General features: G+C 36.9%; 4 protein-coding genes across 6 annotated transcripts; 2 read left to right on the plus strand and 2 right to left on the minus strand.

The window, feature by feature from the left end:
- LOC121986771 (plant intracellular Ras-group-related LRR protein 5-like) lies at nucleotides 1-827 on the plus strand (the record flags this gene model as incomplete). The annotated part of the gene is made up of 2 exons (XM_042540712.1): nucleotides 1-450; nucleotides 535-827. Coding segments are annotated over 2 exons (570 nt in total), but the record flags the coding sequence as incomplete, so codon positions are not given.
- A 389-nt stretch (nucleotides 828-1,216) lies between these two features.
- Nucleotides 1,217-4,394, minus strand: LOC121984674 (uric acid degradation bifunctional protein TTL-like). Its single transcript, XM_042537744.1, has 6 exons — nucleotides 4,167-4,394; nucleotides 4,018-4,091; nucleotides 3,882-3,939; nucleotides 3,697-3,798; nucleotides 2,168-2,324; nucleotides 1,217-1,932 (listed from the first exon to the last, which is right to left on the minus strand). The coding sequence occupies exons 1-6, from the start codon at nucleotides 4,305-4,307 to the stop codon at nucleotides 1,544-1,546; spliced, it is 921 nt and encodes a 306-aa protein (XP_042393678.1). The 5' UTR covers nucleotides 4,308-4,394; the 3' UTR covers nucleotides 1,217-1,543.
- A 194-nt stretch (nucleotides 4,395-4,588) lies between these two features.
- On the plus strand, nucleotides 4,589-8,189 carry LOC121984675 (mitochondrial carnitine/acylcarnitine carrier-like protein). Of its 3 annotated transcripts, none has more exons than XM_042537745.1 (3): nucleotides 4,589-4,825; nucleotides 5,781-6,172; nucleotides 7,558-8,189. In XM_042537745.1, the coding sequence occupies exons 2-3, from the start codon at nucleotides 5,781-5,783 to the stop codon at nucleotides 8,042-8,044; spliced, it is 879 nt and encodes a 292-aa protein (XP_042393679.1). In that variant the 5' UTR covers nucleotides 4,589-4,825; the 3' UTR covers nucleotides 8,045-8,189. The 3 variants fall into 3 exon arrangements, with proteins under 3 accessions (XP_042393679.1, XP_042393681.1, XP_042393680.1); XM_042537747.1 differs by lacking the exon at nucleotides 4,589-4,825 and adding an exon at nucleotides 4,833-5,300; XM_042537746.1 differs by lacking the exon at nucleotides 4,589-4,825 and adding an exon at nucleotides 5,314-5,656.
- Nucleotides 8,190-9,464: 1,275 nt separating this feature from the next.
- LOC121984676 (abscisic acid receptor PYL10-like) lies at nucleotides 9,465-10,477 on the minus strand. The gene has a single exon (XM_042537748.1). It carries the CDS (start codon nucleotides 10,442-10,444, stop codon nucleotides 9,836-9,838), a length of 609 nt encoding a protein of 202 aa, XP_042393682.1. The 5' UTR covers nucleotides 10,445-10,477; the 3' UTR covers nucleotides 9,465-9,835.
- Between the last annotated feature and the right edge of the window lie 6,257 nt (nucleotides 10,478-16,734).

Consider the following 16,734-nt stretch of genomic DNA (forward strand, 5'->3'; position numbering starts at 1 on the left):
CCTTACCCTATTGGATCGTGTACTGCTCTCATCGAGCTCAGGTTAGATTTCAATCAGCTAAAAGCATTACCTGAAGCGATCGGGAAACTCGAGTGCTTGGAAATTCTTACACTGCACTACAATAGAGTTAAATCATTGCCTAGTACTATGTCTTCACTTTCTAAGCTTAAAGAACTCAATGTCAGCTTCAATGAGCTTGAGTCGATCCCTGAGAGCCTTTGCTTGGTCAAAAGTCTAGTAAAGTTGGATGTCGGAAGGAACTTTGCTGATTTGAGAATGTTACCGAGATCAATCGGGAACCTAGAGATGCTAGAAGAGTTGGACATAAGCAGCAACCAAATAAGAATATTGCCTGATTCTTTCAGTCTTCTGGCGAAACTAAGAATGTTCAATGCAGATGAAACTCCATTGGAAATGCCACCGAAAGATGTTATTAAATTAGGAGCTCAGGTAAAATTTAGTCTTGTTCTTTAGTTCTTTCGATACAAATATGATTCTTTCTTGACAAATTCATTGTTTTTTTTTGCTCGGTAGGCTGTTGTCCAGTACATGGCCGATTCAGTTAGAGCAAAGACTGAGGGTAGTCGACAGGCTGAGCCAAAGGATTGTTTGTTTTGGTTGTGTTCATTATGTTCGACGATAGACGAAGAATGACAAGCGAAGTATACAAGTTGTTACACTTTTGTTTGAGTTTTGCACATTGCAATCATCTTTGAGTTTAAACCCTTTGTTTGTAAAAGCCAAAAATAATGTAAATATCTTCTTCTTGTGGGACAGATCATGATTGTTTATATTGTGATAAGAAAGAGACAACAATTCCTACTCAATTTCTTAGGTGTATAATATCTATCGAGTTAATCATTCTTTTTTCCTAGTTTTCAATGGAGAGACAAAGACAACAATTTTGTTGTGTTCTTTTTTGCTTTCTGAGAGTTTAAAACAATGTCATGTTTGGTGACCTTTTACATGACATAGAAAAGAACATCAATTGCTGTTTTCTAAAAGCTCGAGCTCAATTCAATAATATGTTTAACAAATAAGCTTAAACAAACTCAATAAATAAATAAACAAACTGAAATACAACTAAGCTCTGCTCAACTTGGTTACACTCTTAATTTCCATGCAAAACTCAGTCTCACAATAAACTGATTATTTAACCATTATCAATCAATAAAAATGTTTCCAGAGAATGAAGAACATCAAGTGCAAGAGGAGCTAAATGATACACTTAGTCTGAAATCATCAAATTGATCAACTGAAAGAGACTACATTTCTGATAACATTTAAATCTTTCAAACTGTTATCAATTAGAGACCTTTTTATCTCCCTCCATCAAACTAAAATGTGTGTCAATAGATTTTTACTAACCAGTGATTCCTTGCAGGAGGAAATTATTGATAGGCTTATTGCACAATAACACTTACAAGAACATCACACTTAAAATGTGCTTAAAGATGAATAAAACCCTAAACCAATGATGAACCAGAGATTGCTCATTAAACCACCTTGACCTTGTTCTAAGACACTGTTCTACCGAGCTTGTTTAGCTGCCCCTGTAGGTACTGAAGGAAAAGGGAGCATGCAACAATGGAACATGAAAGTGATCGCCTGTCTGATTCTCCCGCACCTGAAACACAATGCTAACATAAGGAAAGAATCCTGACGGTGCATATTTGCCGGTGTCGAAACTTATCCGGTAAAAGCCAGGAGTAATATGATCGACAATGCCCATCAGTTGACCACTACGGCCATCGGTGTTTGTTGTTGATGAGCCTACCAATACCCAGCCAGTGGATTCTCGGTTTGAGAACAATGGCTGCTGTGAAGTTCCCTTCCACATCTCCAAGTGAACATCCATGCCTGAGGCTGGAGAGCCACGCGCAATGTCCAAGACGTGGGTTGTGATGGGTGGACGGGTGCGAGAGCTGCCGCCTGAAGATACATGAAATGTAAAGGAATTAAAGAAACATGAAAATTTCTTACACAATTTTTCTTCATTAACAGCAGCGAAAAAAGATATCATAGAAGAATGCAACATTCAAGAACATATGCATATGATATGATTATATATAATGGAAATACACTGACCGAAAAATAATTATGTAATGACGAAAGCTAGAAATGTTTTTCCGGGCTCAAGATACAAGAGATATGAAGTAAATACCACCTGCTGTGATGGAAGAATTCACAGGAAGAGAAGAGGGGGCTGAACTGTTTGATCCAACATCAGATTTTACAAGCCTAGCAAGACGCAGTTCGATTATTTTCATCTCCTCTTGTGCTGCTATTTCAAGTTCAACAATGGGCCTATTCACGTAGCGTTTCTACAGAGGAAGACTCAGTAAGTAAACAATTAATCCAATCTCGAGATTGTCATGCAAGAAAGCATGTAACTAGTAAGAACAGCAGCATGCAGATGGTAGATAAATGAGACAACTAAAATCTCACTAAACTTATATAGCTAGAGTTACTGTCAGTGTTCAAAGCACAATTACCTAAATCCATACTGATCTATGTCCAGACAAGGACATAAATAGGCCAATTAATGACAAATTTTTGGTAAGTTGGATAAACAATTAGATCTGACGATGTATAAATAAGTAATACTTAGTCTATAGTAACTTGAAGTTGAACAAATAGATAACGAGTGAATTTTTAAGCAACTTGCCCAAGCATTCCAGGATTAGCAAGACTTTCTCAACCTCTACAGTAGGTATAAGATGAACAAACAGTTGTTATTTTAAACACTCAAAAGACAGAAACATAAATATTGCACTTAAAAAATGGCCGAAATTCTGTTTCTTTCAAAAGAAGCTGTTGGTATTGTCAAACGTTACAATTTGTACAAATACAAAAAGTGAATTTTAAACATTTAACATGTCGCAAGGTGCAATAAGCTAGTGAAATAACAAAAATTTTTTGAGAGGTTGCATTCTATGCAGAAGAAGAAATAATAGTGTCATAGAACATCTCATATCTTGCAGGCGGAAATTCATACTTCTGCCTTTCGAGACTGTAGTTCAGCAGAGCATGCATATTAATTCCACACAAAACATCCGTCAAAGAAGAAAGTAGATCAGACCATCTTACAAAATTACATCTGTTTATAACTATGTCCATTGTTTTTCCTATAATTCGTACTCAACATCTTTGTCCACATTAAGAAAAATGTTTATCATGTTTTGACCACGAACTACATATTTCCAAATTATAAGCAACATAAGAATTTCTTTGAACTCCTCTCTCTTTGTGCAATCTCATATAGCATGATAATGTTAAGAAGATGATCTAGCCAGCCAGAAAAATGAGCATATTGTGCTGATTTATAACATCAAGAAGGTGCTTCTCTCAGTCACGATTTCCAATTTCTATGCAAAGCTTAACAAAGTCTGCATAGTTTGATGTCTAAATTTAGTTAGTCAATTCTTCGAGACAATTAAATGGACAATAGGAGGCGAGCTAGACTCATAATCATGGCTTACATGTAATATATATCTTGTTATTAAGATGACAATTATATTGTGAAGATTAAGATATTATAAGAGCTTCAACCTTAAGACACAACAGTAGTTTTACCCGACATTCAAATCTACTATGTTTGAAGAGTAAATGTGAAACCAAACCATTTTTCTGAAGCTGAAACGTGAGGCATGAATAAGAGATGACCAAACTAAACTTATTCTTTTAGCAATTTACCTTCAATTCAGCAAGGATCTCCGGTGTGCCCCTTCCAGAGGCGCAGATGAGGAACACAAACCCAAACTTCTCCTGGTAACGGATATTCCAGTCCACCAATTCCTACAGTTTGATGAAAGAAAAAGAATTCAATTCAATTCTCAAATTAAATAAAGGGGTGGGGGGTGGGACATGATCAGATCCACCTGCAACGTGGTATCAGTGGCAGTAGCCATTGCAGCAGATTGTTCTTCCTTGGACCACCTAATCCGGCCAACAATAAAAAAGTTAAAAGGATTCCAGAATAGAAAAAGGAATGAGAGGGATTGGAAGAATAGTGACTGCGAAACGGAGGGAGAGATGGATCCGATCGGCGGGTGAGCCGCGAAGGCCTCGAGCCATCCGGCGACGTCGATCTGAAGAATTAGAAGGTGAGGAAAGGGGTAGGCGAGGGTGATCGAGAGTAGAGAAGAGGAGGGCAAAGGTGCAACCTTGTTGAACCAGATCCCGCGGGCGGACTGGATCGCGTGGTGGAGGTCGGAAAAGGGCGAGGCGGAGGCGAGCTCCTTGGCGAAACGCTTGCTGCCGCAGCACCGTAGCACATCCTCCTCCGTCCACGAAAAAGACGCCATCTTTCCGGCGTTCCTCCTACTCGGCTCCGTCGATCCCTCTCCCCAACTCTCTCCTCGCCTCTCCCTCCCGCTCACTCTCTACGACCTTTACCGATCATAGTGGGCTATTGGGCCTTTCTGATGCGGCCTTTTCCGGTCGAAAGAATACGATCGGTTAGATCGAACACTTCGATTTTAAAATTTTCGTTGTCTTAAAAAAATTGAAATCATATATATTTAAAATTTATTATTCGGTTAAATCGAAATAAAAAATCATACGGTAAAATAAATTCGATAAAGTCTGGGTCGATACATTTCGTTCCAACGTCCCAAACGCAACTCGATTCGATCCGACCGAAACGATGCGCCTCTCGCGCGGCCAAGAGATTCTCTTCCGCCTCATCCATCCACGATACGAAAGATTCTCCTCCACCAACCCCTCGCCTATGCACTAGTTATATAAACATCGATACCACACAAGAATTGCCGCCGCCGTCGCTGATTCAGAACAAGGGTTTTTTTTTTCCTCTTCCGGCAAGGTAAATCTCTCGTATCTCCTCCTCTTTTCCTGTTTTTGTGTAGATGCGCACTCCTAATTCTCGCAAAGCCTGGTTTTCTTTTCCCTTAAACAAATACATTGTGGATCCCGGACGCAGGCGATTTTAGGTTGCTTGGGCAAAGGTTTCCCCTTGATCTTCTAGAAAGGCCTTACCTTTTCTTTTGTTTGGATGAATGTTTTTGAATGTTTTTTTTCCCTTTTCCTTTTGGGAATGATGATTTATAAGAAATTTTGACTGAAAATTTTGCGCCTGAGTATGGGAGACTTGGCGAGTTGAGCAGTTTCAAATTGATGGATGTCAATGGGGATCTGAAATTCAAATGATTAATTGTATGGTAATGGAGGCGCATTTCGAAAATGTGGAAATTGTTTCTCTTGTGGACACTTTCATAGACCTACAAGATCTGATTTTTGAGCAAGCGTCACTGTGCACAAGATCAAGGATAGTAGTCTAGGTGTTTCTTCATTTCTCTGGATTCATTCTTGTGGATTTTTTCAGTCTGGATTCCACTATATTACCTATTTTCAGAAACAATAGGATTAATATCGTGCTTTCGAAGATGTACCAGTTCACAATATTTGCAACTCCTCTTTCATGCTTCTAAATGTGCCTTCTGTTTCACTTGACATTGTCTTGGTTAACTGAGGTTGGTGATGTTTGACTCTTGTTTTATATTCAACAAAACAACATAATCAGGTGATTATTCATTGATGACAAACATATTCTTTCTCCGATGGTTAGATTTCTCCAAGCTGGCTAGTTTATGAGTAGCATGTATTTGATTTCAGGAAACTGAAAATTCAGTAAAAGGTGACTGTTTCATCAGGCAGTGAGATTGTTATGTTCGTTAGCATGTTGTTTATTAGCTCGAGTTTGTATACGTTGTTGTTATAATGTCATAGTCATTCAGGTTCCCGGTCTTTGAATGTTGTAGATGTCAGATGTAGCCAAGGACCTCACTGCTGGAACTGTTGGAGGAGCTGCGCAGCTAATCGTTGGTCATCCTTTTGACACCATCAAGGTTAAGCTCCAAAGCCAGCCAACGCCACTCCCTGGCCAACCCCCCAAATATTCCGGTGCCATGGATGCAGTCAGGCAAACATTAGCTGCTGAAGGGCCAAGAGGGCTATATAAAGGGATGGGTGCTCCACTTGCAACTGTTGCAGCATTTAATGCTGTTTTGTTTACTGTGAGGGGACAAATGGAGGCATTATTGAGGTCACAACCTGGTGCTCCCCTAACGGTGAATCAGCAAGTAATAGCTGGTGCCGGTGCTGGCGTAGCAGTTTCCTTTTTAGCATGTCCTACAGAATTGATCAAGTGCAGGTTAGTGGTTAGTAGTCTTTATTTCTTTGTCTCTAAATGCATGTTTTCTCCCTGTTAAGTTTCTAGTAGCCAGTAAAAGCAGTTTTTACTATGTCACCAAATGAATTTCTCGAAGATTTATTGCTGAGTTCTAAGCAGTTTGGTCATGATTTTTTTTCACAGTAAATTTGAATGTTACTGTAAATATGTTCTAAATGATAAATAAGTTCATGTGGCTCCTGTTTATATGCATCTTTTTTCCATATTGCTCCTCTAATTTGGTGTATCTGTGTTATCTACAATGTAAAACTATCAATCTTGCCATGTCTATAACATCATTAGTGTGGTGGTTATTCCTTGTTCAACATCTTAAAACTTTTTCTTGTCCATAACAACCTCTGAAATTAATTCCATGGATAAGTCTGTTCATTTCTTTTGGTCACCTTGTTCCCAGCTTGTAAATTGGCTATTATATCAAACTACTATGCAATTTACTTCACTCAATATTATCAGATATTATGTTTTTATATAAACCGTAGAGGTTAACCTAGTCCAACTGCTGTTCAATTGAGTGGAAGGCCATTTCAAGTAGAAAAAAAAATGCCTTCCAGTGTCAACATGGAATTTTATAATGTGGAAAATCCCATGGGATCAACCTAATTGGTTCTTACCAATAATTGGCGCATTTGATGACCAAGCCCATTAGGCATTTTGTTATCATTCACAATACACCTATCAATTAAAAGAGGCACGTCTATATCTGTAAATGGGATCATTGTCATACCTCATTATCTCAAGGCTTCGTGTGTTCATGCAATGCATACATACATACATACATACATTCAGAGTGCCGGTGACCGACTGTTAGTATCCATACATGAAGAGCCCAAATATTAGAAGTTTTATGGGCTCTATTGGCTTTACCACAATGACAGAAACTTAAAATTGGCTCTACATCAGACTTTCGGTTCTCCTTTCTGTTTGGTTCTTGCGTTTCTATGACATACTAAATCAGCCTCTCGTTAAATGATGTGTTAATTTATCTTAGGTTTTCTTCTAATATTTTAATATAAGAAAGGGAAATGCACTCAGGTCGAGCTCTATTGTTGAGGATGTGCCTAAATTTTATCAAATTAGACATGAGGGACACTTACGTGCACATTCTTGTCAGAAGCTTGCATTAGAGTCTGAGTAACATAGGTGAAATCAGTCTCCACTGATAATCTACTCGATTATGAGTTAATAGGTTGATTCTCATATCTGAGACTGCTTGAAGCAAAAGAAGATTGGTCGTCGACCCAGAAGCATCGTGTTCTATGAACTTCTACTCGTTTGAGTTTGCAAATGGTTACTAAATTTCCTGCAGCAGTCTTCTGTTTCTTGATTGTGATGACACTCTGAAACAGGTTGCAAGCTCAGAGTGCTTTAGCAGACTCAGCTGCAGCAAAGTATGGAGGGCCAATTGATGTCGCAAAGCATGTTGTTCGCGAAGCCGGTGTCAGAGGCCTGTTCAAAGGCTTGGTTCCAACCATGGCACGAGAAGTTCCCGGAAATGCAGCCATGTTCGGTGTCTACGAAGCCCTCAAGCAGTACTTTGCAGGCAGTCAAGACACTTCAGGACTGGGAAGAGGTTCCTTGATTGTCGCCGGAGGTCTAGCCGGTGCATCCTTCTGGCTATCAGTCTACCCGACCGATGTCATCAAGAGTGTGATTCAGGTCGACGACTACAAGAAGCCAAAATACACTGGATCAATCGACGCCTTCAGGAAAATTCTGGCTTCCGAGGGAGTCAAGGGGCTATACAAAGGTTTCGGACCGGCCATGGCTCGCAGTGTTCCTGCTAACGCAGCATGTTTCCTCGCATACGAACTAACCAGATCCAGCCTCGGATAATCACTTCAACAGGCACCTCTCGAGCCTTCATTCATCTCGAAATATTGTTATTTGCTTCTTCATTGAAGAATTCTCTTCTGAAATCTTGTTATTGTTGCAAAATGGTTATTATGTTCTCTAACTGTTTACTTATTCTCTCTAATCACTCACATCATTGCCTAATCAGATAATCAATTGTCAACCAGAATGAAACTAAAAACTGTTAAAGCAGAGAAGAGTGGTTTACTTTCTTTGCTTCATTAGCATAATTACTTTATTTATTTATTTATTTGTGCATTAAAGTTAAGCATACTGTATATTAAATTCTTTTTGCTGTCTGTGTTTATTTTATTGCCAAGTTGCCAACTTGATCAAGGTCATTCTCACTCACCAATGCCATTTAGGAATCCAGCTGCCTGCATGCCTTTTTTATTATTTATTATTTATTATTTATTATTATTTTATAAATGTGGTCGCAAAGGGCCACCATGTGGCTTTGAGAAGATAACATATTTTAGTGGGCAACGAATTAAAATATTTGAGAAATTTTTTATTAAGCTCCTCCTTCCCATTTTATTTTATTTTTCTCATTTTATCCTCTAATATTTTTATTTAAAACTCCAAGATGTTTTGATAATTTTTTCTTGGTGAAAATTGTAATTTTACCATGCCACATGCATAAGCATATACCTACTCTAGTAGGTAGGAGGTGTGTATAAAGTATTAGGCGTAAATTTTTTTTTTAAAATATTTTATACTGGATAATGCTAGAAGAACAATTTAACATTTCAGTTTAGATACTTAAAACTTTAGAAATTTATTAAATTATATATATTTCAGTTAGGTAACATTGTTTATTTGATTTTTTTTATTTAATAAATTTAACTTATCTAATTGTGGGACCATCGGCAAGGCTACTCCAAAGAATATTCAAAGGCAAAAAAGACTTTTTTCTCACTTTTTTAAATTAAAATAATTTGTTTCACATATTTAAAAAGTTGCTAGAGATTTGGTGACATGATGTATATTCTAAAACATCATTAGTTTTTAAAATAATAATAATAATAATAATAAAAATATGAAATAATGGATGGCCTTGAAAGTCTTCTATGTATATATTTTAAACATCATTAGTTTTTAGTCCCTTTTCTATTTTTTCTCCCAATAATTTGCTAGTTTTCAATTTGCCCAATGAAGTATTGCTAGTATTTGAATCAGTTTAATGGACTAAAGTGAAAAGTTTGTGAAAAAAATAAAAGTGCATGAAATGAGTGAGAGATTAACAAAAATTAAAGCTTAAAACAAGGTTGAAATTACAATTTAAACATAAGAAATAAATGGTTTGCACTGAATATTAAAGTAATATTCCATTAATATTCTTACATATAATTCAAGTTGCATCATTATTTAAGATGCTTAAATGAACTTAAACAAATGTTAATACAATATTGAAGAGAAATACAAACTCATTTATGGCAAGAGATTATGAAAGTCCAACTCCTAATTAAGAGATTGAGATTCATCAGCAATTCCTAATTCACAAAATGCAGAAAAAATAATAATAACAATAATAATAAAATAAAAACTATGAACAAAGAGATCATTTGGAGAAAAAAGATTTCTCTTTTTTGATTCAAAGTTTGAAAAGGAAACAAAGAAGAGAGAGAGATGGGGGAGAATTATTGAAACGTCCAAGTTTGATGCAGAAGATGAACAGCAGAGAGGTTTTCTGCGATTGCAGCAAAATAGAAGGATGTTTCTGTAATTTTCCCGTAGAAAATACCCTATTTCGCTGCCTCAGCTCCGCCGCCGCTACTCTGCGGCGGCCGCGGCCGCCGCTACGGAGGAGAGTTTCTGGAGGTTGAGGCGCACGACGGTGTCGGCGAAGAGCCGGGTGTCTTCCTCCGTGTTTCCTTCGGGCACGTCGACGATGTAGGACTCCAGCACGACCGCACGGATCTGGCCCCCTCCGCCGCGGAGCTCGTCGACGGTGGTGACAGATCGGTAGTTCCGGAGGCGGTGCTCTCCGCCGACGATGGTGAATCCCGACACGCGCCGGTCCTCGTCGAGGACGTCGAGCCGCTCGGTGCTGGTGCTCGCGGGCAGCCCAGAGATGACGCTCACTTCGCGGAGGCACCCCGGCCGGATTTCCTCCCCCGCCCCGCCACTGATGGCGCAGCTGCGGATGAAGTGCTTGTAGACTTGCGGGCTGTCGAATCGCCGGACCACCGACCAGACCGCCGCGGCGGGGGCGCGGATGCGCTGGGCCAGCAGCGAGGAGCACTGCCCAGGGCCCACGCGGTACCGGTGGTGGGAATCGATCCTGGGACGTAGATCCGCGTACTCCTCCGCCGTGAGGCCCGCCGGTACGTCCTCCGCCGTTGCCTCCGGCGATCGGGATGGTTCCCCGCAACTCGCCATGTTGTTTAATTTCCGGTCGACTTTCACGCTTAATTTCTTTCTCAACTCTCGATGGAGTTTATATACACACAGTCCGCATAAAAGGCAAAATTAACAAGTAAAAAAAAATATATTTATTAATATTAATATATGATTTTTTTTAAAGATATATTAAATTATTAAGCAAGGGGGGGAGTGGTAATCTTGAGTTCAGATCCTCTCTTCCAACTATCCTCTCATCGATCGGACGGATTAAATCATATCTCAAGAATATAATGCACATCAGAAGGATATCATACACATCTCGAGGATGTCATGACCGTCCGATCGATAAAGAGACACAGGAACACATGTTCCTCTTATGCATGAATTGCAGTTGTAGCAACTGTTGGTTGTAATGACTGCTGATTATAACAATGGCTAGTTATAACAACGATTGATTATATCAGTTACGATTTCATAGTTGTTATAATATTATAGTAGCTGTGGATTTGTAACTGCTACAATTATTATTATAATTATAACAATTATGATTTTGTAGCTGCTACAACTGTTATAGTCGTAGCGGCTATGTTGCTTGCTACAACGTGATTGTGTGTGTCAAATGCATGCATGTGCCAATGGAGTATCTGTGTCATTTTACATGGAGATAAAATACTATTTTGATAAAAAAAAAAAAAAAAATGGAATGCTACTTTGACATAGGCCTAGCCCAGAGGCTGGGTGGTCCTGGGCAACTACCCAGGGCCCAAACTTTATATATATATATATATATATATATATATATATATATATATATATGTATATATATTTTTATATATTTAGGAATTAGGTTAAGTTTTATTATTTCACAGCTAATTCCTCAAATTCTCATCCTCTTGCAAAATCGCCTTGCTCTGCACACCTCTCTCACCTCTGTGTCTCCTTCATCTATGATTCTCTCTTGGCTTCTCTCTTTTCTCTCTTATGAGTCTTCTCTTTCTCAAGAATCTCAACAAATTTAGTTAATTGTTTCTTCAATTTTGTTTGCTCTGCCTGCGACTCTGCGTCTCCGCCACTTTGCGAGGTGCGGCATTGCGCGGTTGCGCCCATGCTCCTTCAGTCCTTCACCTCTTCTCTACACGGCTACTCCTCTTGCACGCTGCACCTAAAGGTTTTGAACCTTTGCGACTTGCGTTGCGAGTTGCGACTTGCGAGTAACAGTGAATCAACGAGTTGCGATAGTCGACGGTTGCACCATCTACAGATCTACTCATTTTCAACTCTTCGTTTGCAACTACAAGTGCAAGACTTTAAGTCTGTAGACTCTGCACGGTCACGATCCGCATTTTCATTCTCCATCATCAATGGTTGAGGCTTTGGCTAGTTGTTCATCCCTTAATCAATTCAAGGACAATTGGACAAGGTTATTAACTTAATTGTTCATTTGTTCATAGAATAGGATTTTTTTTTGCTAATTAGTTAATTATAAATTTGGAATTTAATCTTGACTTAATTGTTAAATTAACAAACAGTTGCTTAGTATTGTGAGTTGTGTCTTGAGTCAGTGACTTAGTGACTATCGACTATTGTACCATAGTCTACCTAGTCCGAGGTGTTTAAATCCAGGTGCTATTATTCCTTTTATACTGAGATTGAGTTGATTTAAATTATAATTTTACAATTGTTGTAATTTTGTGAATTATAATTTGTTGCTTAAAAAATATATTTCTGGATGTGAAAAAAGAAAAAAAATAAAAAGACTAGAATAATTAACTGAATCACAAAGAGGTGCTCTACATAAATTCTTTATTAAAAGTACAAATTCTAATGAAAATATAGAAATTTTAAATAGGGATAATATAGGTAAGTCTAAAGAAATTCATGATTTTGGTGATGAGTCTAATGAAATTCATGATGTTAATGATGAGTCTAATGAAATTCATGATGTTAATGATGAGTCTAATAAAATTTGTGATGTTAATGATGAGTCTAATGAAATTCATGATGTTAATGAGGATAGAGATAATTTAAGAGAGCGTGAAAATGTTACTAATGTAGTAGATAATGAGAATACTAATATTGATAAACAATTTATTCCTCCACTTGATATATATGATCCAAGAAATTGGGATAATCTTGATAACAATGCACATGATGTTTTAGTTGAAAAGGGCCCTATAAAAGAAATGAATCTCACATTTCTTTTTGATCATTTTGGTTACGAATAATCCTGCTAAAGTAATAGGAATTAGACGTAAGATGATTCCAAATATAAAAACTTCAATCATTTCGGTTTGTTTAAGGGGATAAAAAAATAGGTAAGATACATTTAAAAATATTAATATGAATTATCCATGAATCTCAATGACCAAGAATTGACAATTGGTGTGTAAAAGAACCATAGAATACCAAGAATCTCAGAGAAATATACGTTTTTATCAATTTGTTCATTCAATTTATTTCAAATAAGTCGTATCTTGTTTAAATCAATTAATAGAGTTGAGGTTATAGTTAAAGTAGCCAGTAGAAAATCGAAATAACTAGTTATAGTAAGCATGAAAGAGCTAAATTAGATATGTTTCTTTGCTACATATGTTGATAAAACACTTACCTAAATTAAAATTTTTAGAAAATATGACGGTAAGAAAAAATCAATTAACAGAATCAGTAAGCATGAAAGTGTTAAATTAGACATTTTTCAAGTGCTCATTATTTTTAAAAGTTAAGTAATAGAAAGGTAAGAGACCGAAAGTGGTTGGTATATAGTAAACATATAAATAAAGTTTATTATTTTTGTTGTAAGTTATTTAAATTTGAAAACAATAGAAGTTCTTTAGCAAATGATGATTTTAGAGATTTGAAACATTTCGACTTAAAAAACATAAAAATTGTATTGAACATAAGGAATTAAAAATGAGATTAGATAAAAATGAAACAATTGATAAAGATTTACAACGAGAAATTTCTAAAGAAAGAGAGCATTGGAGATAAGTTCTTACAAGAATATTAGCAATTGTAAATGCCTTTCTAAACATTGATTGACTTTTCGAGGATCTAATGAGAAACTATATCAAGAAAGTAATGGAAACTTTTTAGAGTTAATTGAAATGATTGCTGAATTTGACGTTGTGATGCAAGATCATATTAGACACATTCAAAATCATGAAATTCATCATCATTATCTTGGTCATAAAATTCAAAATGAGTTGATTTATATTTTAGCTGATAATGTTAGAAGGATTATCATTAAGAAAATTAAGGAGGTAAAATATTTTTCAGTAATTCTTGATTGTACTTAGGATATAAGTCATCAAGAACAAATGACTTTCATAGTACGATGTGTTAATATGTCATCTAGCAATGTGAAAATAGAAGAGTATTTTTTAGAGTTTCTAAAGGTTAATGATACATCTAGTTTTGGATTTTTTAATGAATTAAAAAATATATTAAAATCATTTGATCTTAATATTGAAAATATTAGAGGTCAAGATAATGGTTCTAATATGAAAAAAAATACCAAGGAATTCAAAAGAGGTTTCTTGAAATAAACTTGATCCAGGGGTAAAGTGGGACCTGGATGGTAGAGGGGCCAATGACACGTGGGGGGTCAGAGTTAGCACGGTCAACATCCTGGGCAAGGCCGAGCGGTCGACGTACTGCTCGAGCGCCAGCGCGACAACCCAGCTCAACGCTGGGTTTCCGACGCTCAAGGGTCAAGCGGAGTCCCCGCTCGGCCGGACGATGGACATTGCACGACTACGCGTGGCGCGGCGCGGCGCGAGCAGGATGAGGCACTAGGGGATGAGCGGGCCTCCCACTCAGCTCGGTCACTCCCTCAGCAGTATGGGGGCGCAACCGATTTGACTCCCACTCAATTTTGTAGACAACAAGATGAGCGGGAGGAAATATCTTCCTCGGGGCAGGCGTCACCGACAAGCGACATGGTCAGACAGAGAATCGTACAGTGGAAGCCTCCACTGTCACGTCAGGGATATGGCCGGTCTGTTAAGGTATGGAGTCAGACACGTTTTTCTGACACACTCATTACAGGTATACTTTGAGAAGCGTGCACGTCTCGATAAGCGTGCATGCACCTTCAGAGAGCCTATATAAGGACCCCCAGACTTCAACGGACGTATGCGCGACTCATCACTGCAGCTACATTTCTCGTCATTCTACTTCAATTTCTTGTTGCCGGAGGCTGACTTGAGCGTCAGAGGATCATTGCTGGGAACCCCTTCCCGGCTAGGTTTTGTGCTTGCAGGTTCCCCGCTGAAGGTCTACGTCACTCACAGGGCTGTGCAGAGTCAACGAGAGCACCACGTCCCTAGCGACCGTCGACTCAGCACTCGGACAGGATCAAAACCCAAGAGCGTTATACATGTCATGCGCTTGTCATAGTCTTAATTTCCCCGCTGAAGGTCTACGTCACTCACAGGGCTGCGCAGAGTCAACGAGAGAACCACGTCCCTAGCGACCGTCGACTCAGCACTCGGACAGGATCAAAACCCAAGAGCGTTATACATGTCATGCGCTTGTCATAGTCTTAATTTGACTCTTAGTGATATGCCACATTCTTGTGTTAAAGCCGTTTCTTTTTTTGGAGTAGTCCAATGCATATATACATTGTTTTTAAGTTCTCGTGAAGTGCGAAATGATTTATTAGAATTATATAGCATTTGTGATGATGCAAAGTCTAAGAGTGAAGCTAAAAGTATAATTAACTCAATTGAAAGTTTTGAATTTTTACTTGGTATGGTTATTTGATATAACATTTTATGTGCTATAAATATGATAAGTAAGAAATTACAATCAAAATCTATATGCATTGATTTTTCTATAAAACAATTAAATGATGTAATATCATATTTTGAAAAGTATAGCAACGATAGTTTTGCAACAAGTTTGTCTATTGCTAAAAGTCTTGCATCTGATATGAATATAGAGCCAATATTTTCAATGAAATGTTATATTTTTAGAAAAAAATAAATAATTTGATGAGAAAGAAGATGATGAAATTTCACTATTACTTGAAGAATCTTTTAAAATTAATTATTTTATGATTATTGCAGATATGACAATTTCTTCTTTGAAATGTAGATTTGATGAAATTGATTTTTTGTTTGATTCAAAAACATTAAAATCATTAGATAATGATGAGTTAAGAAAATGTTGTATTAATTTGACATCCACTCTTACCCATGAGAATTCATTAGATGTTGAGTTAGATGATTTATTTACAGAATTAAAAATATTACAACCGACTTTACCAAATGAGATAATGTCGGCAGTTGATATTCTTAATTTTGTAAAAAATATAAATTGTTATCCAAATGTTGTAATTGTTTATAGAATATTATTGAATATGCCTGTTATTGTAGGATTGACTGAAAGAAGTTTCTAAAAATTAAAATGGTTGAAAACATACCTGAGATCAATGATATCGCAAGAGATATTGAATGTATTAGCAATTTTATCTATTAAAAAGATATTTTAGAAAATTTTGAAATAAATAATATTATAGATGATTTTACATTTAAAAAGTTAGAAAATCTCATTGTAAATGTTTTTTACTTTATTAAAAAAAATTATGAGGCATATTTTTATCGTTTTGTCCTGAATCTCCTAAATGTTAGGATCGGGGCTGCTTTGACGATTTGAAAAATGAGGGGTGATCCTATAATTTTTACCCTATTATTATATTATTAGAAAATTATATTTTATTATTCATAATTATCTATTTTATATTTTGCCATCATATTTCTTAAAAAATAGATAATATTTATTTTGTTCACGGACGTTTTTATTCTCCGATACTTAGTCATGAGCATTTTTATTTTTTATTTTTATTTTGCTTTTTTGTTTAAATTGTTTTATGTCTTGTTTCTTTCTTTGACCTCCTTTGGGTTTTCCTCTTCTTCCAATGTTTTCTTCCTAAAGTCATTTAATTTCATTGACTGAAAACTTTTATTATTATATGGATAATGTAAGGTGTTAAAAAATTATGGAATAAATAATAGGCTCATTTTATTCCATTAATTTAATAATTTGAAATTGATTTGTCAAATATTTTTTTAGTTTATTATCACATGTCACTAAGAAAAATCATTAAAATAATGATGAAAATTTAGCGACTGATACGATATTTAAAATGGGCGCCCCTTGGGGGGGGGGGGGGGGGGGGGTTTAAAATCCAAGATTAAAGGGTGGTCAATACCATTTAGAATAAGAGAAAATCGAACCGGACCTCCATGTCGAACGGACCGTGAGTGCTAAACCAAGGGCATGCCTGACCCTCTGGTCGAGATACAATGATGAAGTACGAGGAA

The sequence above is a fragment of the Zingiber officinale genome, chromosome 5B (assembly GCF_018446385.1).
Source record: "Zingiber officinale cultivar Zhangliang chromosome 5B, Zo_v1.1, whole genome shotgun sequence".
NCBI lineage: Eukaryota > Viridiplantae > Streptophyta > Magnoliopsida > Zingiberales > Zingiberaceae > Zingiber > Zingiber officinale.

Bases quoted from the DNA above. Each gene is read 5' to 3' on its own strand.
- LOC121984674 (XM_042537744.1), bottom strand. From the start codon at position 4,307: ATGGCGTCTTTTTCGTGGACGGAGGAGGATGTGCTACGGTGCTGCGGC. The intron at 3,940-4,017 runs GTCACTATTCTT...TGGCCGGATTAG, and splicing joins ATCTCTCCCTCCGTTTCGCA to GTGGTCCAAGGAAGAACAAT. The intron at 2,325-3,696 runs GTAAATTGCTAA...CTTCCTCTGTAG, and splicing joins AGATCCTTGCTGAATTGAAG to AAACGCTACGTGAATAGGCC.
- LOC121984675 (XM_042537745.1), top strand. From the start codon at position 5,781: ATGTCAGATGTAGCCAAGGACCTCACTGCTGGAACTGTTGGAGGAGCT. The intron at 6,173-7,557 runs GTTAGTGGTTAG...ACTCTGAAACAG, and splicing joins ACAGAATTGATCAAGTGCAG to GTTGCAAGCTCAGAGTGCTT.
- LOC121984676 (XM_042537748.1), bottom strand. From the start codon at position 10,444: ATGGCGAGTTGCGGGGAACCATCCCGATCGCCGGAGGCAACGGCGGAG.